Source organism: Cebus imitator, unplaced genomic scaffold, assembly GCF_001604975.1.
Source record: "Cebus imitator isolate Cc_AM_T3 unplaced genomic scaffold, Cebus_imitator-1.0 Scaffold223, whole genome shotgun sequence".
Classification (NCBI taxonomy): domain Eukaryota; kingdom Metazoa; phylum Chordata; class Mammalia; order Primates; family Cebidae; genus Cebus; species Cebus imitator.
Window position 1 is genome coordinate 1861302 of NW_016107538.1, and position 7344 is coordinate 1868645.

Below are 7344 nucleotides of genomic sequence, written 5' to 3' on the forward strand. Positions count from 1 at the left end.
GGAGGCGGAGGTTGCGGTGAGCCGAGATTGCGCCATTGCACTCCAGACTGAGAAAAAAGAGCGAAACCCCAACTCAAAAAAAAAAAAAAAAAAACAAAACTGAACCAGGCTAGAGCCCAAAATTCTGAGACTCCAAACTGTGAATTGTGTTTCTCTGTTAGTCACATTAATGCACATGGTTTAGAACTCAGTGGTATCCTAATTTTTAATCATAATTCAGTCATCTTAAAACCAAATTTGTAATTATACTTTTCATTAGTATCACATTAAGAATTTTATAGTTTGGCTGAAGGTGATCCTCTACAAAGTGGGGACAATTGGTTACATTTTATCCAAAAGTCGTTTTGTTTTAGCTAAACTCCCTAGTATATTCATCCAGTAATTTGTTTAACAAGTACTGGAAGTCTCTCCTTGACTCTATCCTGTAGTTCAGTGTATAGGATAATCTTTCAAATAACATTTAAATGTTTGCAGCTAAGATGCTTGTGTGCTTGTGTCTAGGATGTTTGACACAGTTTACATTTAACCTCATAGAACAGTTTATAGAATGTGAAGAATAGTGAAAGTATGGATTTATGTATAAAATATCACCAAATATTGATACAGTTCACCTGAATTAGGGCCATGTTTTTTACTGTTTCCTTCATGGTCTCATTTAGAAAGTAACAGGCAACACTTGTCCAACTATTTGGTTGTATTTATTTTCTCTTAATGTGAATCATATAAATAATTACTGTAGATATCCCTGTTTTAAGTTGCTTAAAAGTTTTCCCATCTGTAGAAAGGTTGAAGAAGACCTTAGAGAATTGTTTTCACTTACCAGTAACCTTTACATGAGTTGACCTCTGCTTTACTGATAACTTTTAAGCCTCTTTTCTGCAGTGAAGGAACTCAAACTTAAGCATATAGAGATTGAGTTAGAATTGAACTTCTAATGCAAATTTAACAAAATTATTCAATTAAGGGCCGGGCGTGGTGGCTCAAGCCTGTAATCCCAGCACTTTGGGAGGCCGAGGCGGGTGGATCACGAGGTCAAGATATCGAGACCATCCTGGTCAACATGGTGAAACCCCGTCTCTACTAAAAATACAAAAAATTAGCTGGGCATGGTGGCGCGTGCCTGTAATCCCAGCTACTCAGGAGGCTGAGGCAGGAGAATTGCCTGAACCTAGGAGGTGGAGGTTGCGGTGAGCCGAGATCGCGCCATTGCACTCCAGCCTGGGTAACAAGAGCGAAACTCTGTCTAAAAAAAAAAAAAAAAAAAAATTATTCAATTAAAATAATTTTGCTTCTATGAAACCGACCCTAGTTTGTTGCATGTTTATTTTGTTGCTGTTGCTGTTTTTCTTTTCCTGCTCTGGATTCATGGTGATTTAAATAGCTGTGTTTAGAACCATCCAAATTTCCATCATTTAAAAAAAAAAACCACTACTGTAACTAGTGGATTTTTTTTTTTTTTTATGACATAGTTATAAACTTACTGGAAATGGTAAAATATTCAGCCATTGAATTTTTAATACGTTATCATATTAAATTCTCTAGGAAGGAAGTGGTGATTTTCTTTGGGGGTTGGGTTATTTCATGAATCTGTTTACTCAGTAAGGACACTTACTCTAATTCATTATATTAATATATCAAAGAAGGAAAAAGTACCATCATCTTAATGGATACCCCAGAGACATCTGAAATTTGACACCCAGTCCTTTAGTGGGATGCTATTGCACTGTGGTTTAGAGCTAAGGGTCCAGAATTATAATGCTTAAAAAAAAAAAAATCCCTGGTAGACCTCCATTGGGCAGTGAGACGTGATTTTTCTGAGCCTCAGTTTCCTCTTCTGTAAAATGGTGTTAGTAATCACATTGGTCTTGAGGGCTAAATAGATAATTTATGTAATACACACTGCCTAACACTTGAATATCAGTTGATATTTCTGCAATTGTTTTTGATTTTTAAAAGCACCTTAGTAAATGATTACTAAACATGGTGTAGTAAGGAAATCAGAGGTTTAGGTATTTTAAGGGAAAAGACAAATTATTTACAGGGTAAGATTATTCACCTAGAAAGCATAAAAGATCAACTGAAAAGTTATGAGCTAAAATGAAAGTTCATTAGGTTTCTCAGAAAACATGATTGCACAGAAATCTGCATCTTTCCTATATGTCTGCAGTAACCAGGTTTATTTATATAAACCCGTATCTTTGAAAGAGTTGGTTTTCTTACCAATATGACATATCTAGGAAAAATTTTTAACAAGCAGTGTATGGACGTATCTGAAAAACAAGATTTCTCAACTAGAAAACTCATTATTATAAAATGTCAAGTCTCCTGTATTTATTCATAATTTTAATAAAAGTCTAATGAAAATTTCAGTGATTCTTTGTTTTGGAAGGAAGTACTCAAAATGATTTTGAATTTAGATTTACCTGGAAAGATTAATGGATACAACTAGGTAATGAAAATAATAAAATGAGTGGGAATTAGTTCTGACAGACATTAAAATGCTACAAATCTAAGTGGTGAGGGTTACAAATGAGTTTTACTTTGTGCTTTTTTGATTTTCAAAAATTAAAAGATGTTCATTTCATTTTAAAAAGAAATTGTATTTTAAAGTCTTAATATGACTGCATTTCTGACATGCCCTTTAAATGTTTAACGTTTCTTTATGCTTTGTGTGGAGATAACTTACATAAGTAATTTTCATTAGTATTATTGTAGTTATATTCACGGTTTTATAAGCTTAAATAGGATATTTGGATTTGTTTGATCTGCATTTTTTGAAAGGCTTTTTCTGTTTCTTAATTAAATTTGTTTCTGTGAATATTATCAAGCAGTGAGCTTCAACAGGCCAATTATAAGAGTTGAAATCCTTGCAAAGCTAATAACCTCCAGTTAGGCCAGATTTGAATGAACAGAATTGCTTGATAATCTGATGTTTGCCTGTTGTGATTTTTTTTTTTTTTTTTTTGCATGTGAAAACACTTGATTCTCCTAAAGAGGAGAGAGCAGTTCTTGTTCTTTTAAAGGGAAAACTAGTAAATGAATTTTTGAGGATACACAGAACATTTAGGTTTATAGGATTTCTTAATTTCTCTGTGGGTGGATTTTTGCCCCCAGGAATTTTAGACTTTATTATTAGTATATAGTTGGATCTGCCCCTGGATGGTGTGGGCTTGGTCCTTTCACACTTACTATTTTAATTTGGGGTTCTTCCCTTATTTTGATAACTTTAACTTTCATAGGAAAATCAGTCGCCTATATGCCTTATGCTGAGGTCAAACGTGCTCTAGAACAGGAAGCACAGATGCACAATACTGCAGCAAGGTCAGCCTCACCGTGTAGGCTTTCTCCAAGAGAAGTCAGTAAAGCCGCTCCACAGCCTGATATGAGTGCAGCCCGCTATAGTGTCCCGCCAGGTAAATATCACTCCTCTGTGCAGTGGCTGCTGGCCATCCACCCGCAGATGTCCCATGTGGGTGGTTTAATCTCATGAATGAACTGCTTTTCCAGGACATGTCCTTGCTGTTTCAAAATAACTTTGTTTCTCTGCATTCCATCATCAGTTGTATTTAGTTGAGTTCACTGGGCCACTGGGAAATTTGTGTTCATACATTTATACTGTGACATTGGCTGGCTCTTCTTTTAAGAAGAGTACATGAATTTGTAAAAGTCTTGATCTCCCCATCCTTAAAATTAAAGTGATCTGTGAGAGCCAGAATCAGTATGTTTCTCAAAATACGCAAGATACAAAAAGGATGTATAACTGGTTGTCAGTCATGTCTGTGTATTCTATGAAGTAGTGTTATCAGCTGTTCTTAAGAAGTACCTTAAGAGTGATGGCAAGAGGTAAACATTTTTGAAGACTGATGTTTGCCATGCTAAGCAGAAATAGTTTGAAATGAGCATCAGCTTGAAAGCTCTGGTTTGACAGGGAGTTGACTATTTCAGCCCCACAAATAGTATTTGTGACTTAAATATATATACAGGCTTAAGTGAATGAGAAATTTAAATAGAAATGTTCCTTGTTGGTTTCATCTTGCATTTTTAATTTGTGATTTAAAAATTCAGGAATGACTGAGATAGGTAACATGTTGTAAACTAGGAAATGGACTGTTTTAAAATCATTTTTCTTTCCTTTTAAAAGTCCTTCAGCCTGCTCCACATCAAGTGATAACTAATCTCCCTGAAGGTGTTCGGCTTCCAACAACTCGACCAACCAGGCCACCGCCCCCTCTCATCCCATCATCCAAAACCACAGTGGCTTCAGAAAAACCATCATTTATAATGGGAGGCTCCATCTCACAGGTGAAATGACTTCTCTTTACAGTAGATTTCTTGTTGAATGTGGCTTTGGTAAAACTTTTTCCTCCTTCTCGCACTTATCTGTCAGAGTACTAGTAAATAATAATCTCTCTGAATATGGAGCTTCAAGTGTAGCAGCAGTCACCATACTCTTGCCACAAGAGTTTTCAGTGGGTTGTGTACCCAGATTGAGTGGCCATGGCATAACACCCATTTAATTACACTTGGCACTTGGCATACCACCTGGTTTAATTTACAGTCACTCTAAACTTATAAGTTTTAAACTTAGCTTCAAACAGTAGAATAGTTGTTCACTAACCTATGGTAAAGGCTCTAAATATTAAATTGTAGGTGATTAGTATTATAGTTTATTCTGACTTTGGCCACTAAATGTTTTTTCTGGTTCATTACGTTTTAAAAAATTGAGATACAGGCCGGGCGCGGTGGCTCACACCTGTAATCCCAGCACTTTGGGAGGCCGAGGCAGGTGGATCATGAGGTCAAAAGATCAAGACCATCCTGGCCAACATGGTGAAACTCCGTCTCTACTAAAAAAAATACAAAAATTAGCTGGACATGGTAGTGCGTCCCTGTAGTCCCAGCTACTCGGGAGGCTGAGGCAGGAGAATTGCTTGAACCTGGGGGGTGGAGGTTGCAATGAGCCGAGATTGCACCACTGCACTCCAGCCTGGCACCTTCGACAGAGTAAAAAAAAAAAAAAAAAAATTGAGGTACAATCTGGTCTTAACAGTTCCATCAGTTTTGACTAACATGTACATCAGTGGTCACGCCCCTGTCAAGTTATCGAAGACCTTCCATCACTTCAAAAGTCTTCTCATGTTCCTTCCCAGGCCATCTCCCCTCCCACTGCCTAAAGCAATCACTGTTCTACTTCCTGTTGTTGTAGATTTGTCTTGGCTTTTCTAGAACTTCATGTGAATGGAGTCAAACATGGTGTACTCTTTTGTGTCTGTCTTCTTTAACTCAGCATAATGGTTTTAGGGAATTTATCCAGGATTTTATGTAATCAGTAGTTTCTTCCTTTTTTATTGCTGAATAATACCAGTTTGTTTATCCATTCTCCTGTTGATGAAAACCTAAGCTGTTTTCAGCAGCCATGAATAAAGCCGGACATTCTTGTAATGGGTTCTTTGTGGACATAGGTTTTATTTTTCTTGTACAATTACCTGGGAGTGGAATTACTAGGTTTATGTATATTTTATACTTTTCCAGAGTGGTTCTACAATTTTATGCTGCCATTAGCGTTGTACGAGACTTGTGATTGCTCCATTTGCTGTTGTCAGTCTTGGTCATTTTAGTCGTACTTGGTGTGTAATAACATTTTATTGTGGTTGTATTTTACATTTCTCTGACAACAAACAGTGTTGGACACTTTTCATGTGCTTATTGGCCATTTGTACACCTAGGAAATTAACTATTTAAATCTGATTATATGTTTCTACTGGGTCTTTTTTGATATTGTGTTGGAGGTCTTTATTATGGTTGAAAGTTCTCTGTTAGATATATATGTTACAAATATTTTCTGTTAATTTTCTTATTGGTGTTTTGATGAGCAGAAGTTTCAAATTTTTATGTAGTCTAAATATATATTCACACTTTTTTCTCCTATGATTAGTTTTATTTTCCTACGAAATCTTTGCCTGCTCCAAGGTTGTGAGATATATTCACCTGTGTTTCTTTCTAAAAGCTTTATAGTTTTGGTTTTTATATTCAGGCCTGTAACCAGTCTCAAATTAGTTTTTGTGTATAGTATAAGGTCGAGATTAACATTCATCTCTATTTAAATTTCTAGTTGAAAAATAACATCAGGCCGGGCGCGGTGGCTCAAGCCTATAATCCCAGCACTTTGGAAGGCTGAGGTGGGTGGATCACCTGAGGTCAGGAGTTCAAGACCAGCCTGACCAACAGGTGAAACCCCGTCTCTTAAAAAAAAAAAAAAAAGAAAGAAAATCAGTTGAAAAGTCTTTTACCTATTTGATTGCTTTAGTTCCTTTGTTAAAAATCATTTGACAGTATATATGGGTCTGTTTCTGCACTCTCTCCATGTTGTTCCACTGATTTACTTGTTCATCCTTTTGTCTTGATTACTATAGCTTTATTGTAAGTCCTGATATTATGTAGTATAAGTCTTCAGTGTTTCTGTTTTTCAAGATTGTTTTGACTATTTGATGTCGTTTACATTTTCATATAAGTTATGTAATCAGCTTATCAATTTTTATCTCCCCCATTTTTTTGGTTTCCAAGTTTTATTCAATAACTCATACAAAACATTCCAGTTAAATTAGTTTTAACCCTCATCTTCCTTTTCTTCTTTGTCCTGGTTAATTTGGAAGTAATGCAATTCAAAATTCTCTTTGCACAACCAATTACATAGCTTATTCTTCAGATATTTTTTGGGTGGTGAGCTATTTCAAATACCTTTTGGAAAAAAGCACCTCAGAAGTTACAGTGCTTGTGTTCTTGCTCCTTTTGATGGTTACTACCTTTCTACCAAGATTCCCAGTGGTTCCATTCACTTTTATTCTTAGAGAAACTGCTCACAATTAGCAGCATCTTCTACAGGGTAGGTCCAGTCATCCTTTTTTTTCTTTTGCCCCCCTCCCCCCACCCCTTCGTCCCCGCACTTTGCCGCAAGCTTTTTCATGGGCACCTGGCAGCAGCAAAGGCAGAAACTATCTGTTTGTCATTCTACTTAAAGAAAAAAAATTCTACTGGGATTTGTTTTTCTGCCCTCCCCTCCCTTCCTCCTGTTCATTTGTTTTATTTGCAGGAGGAGTTGAAACATGTTTTAAGGGAAATGTTTATTTTTATCCCCTAAACATGAATCATTTAAGTAAAACCAACTTAACTATATAAATGTAGCAAAGTAAGGGGAAAATAGCACAAATTACCCAAGAGGCAAAGATTGTGGGGAAGAGGTGGGTGCAGTTGGCATGTAACATATGCATAAATGCTTTATAATTTACCTGCTCAGTGCTCCTCCCCAGAAGGCAAGCACAAGGACCCATTTTAAGAGGATGTTTC

The 7344-nt window shown here is 36.3% G+C and overlaps 1 protein-coding gene across 1 annotated transcript in view; it reads left to right on the forward strand.

Annotated features, from left to right (window-relative positions):
- NCOR1 (nuclear receptor corepressor 1) overlaps nt 1-7344 on the forward strand; it is a 181473-nt gene that overhangs the window by 115987 nt on the left and 58142 nt on the right. The window contains exon 23 of the mRNA XM_017496857.2: nt 4142-4302. Coding sequence (XP_017352346.1) covers nt 4142-4302 — 161 coding nt within the window. The remainder of the gene's footprint in view (nt 1-4141; nt 4303-7344) is intronic.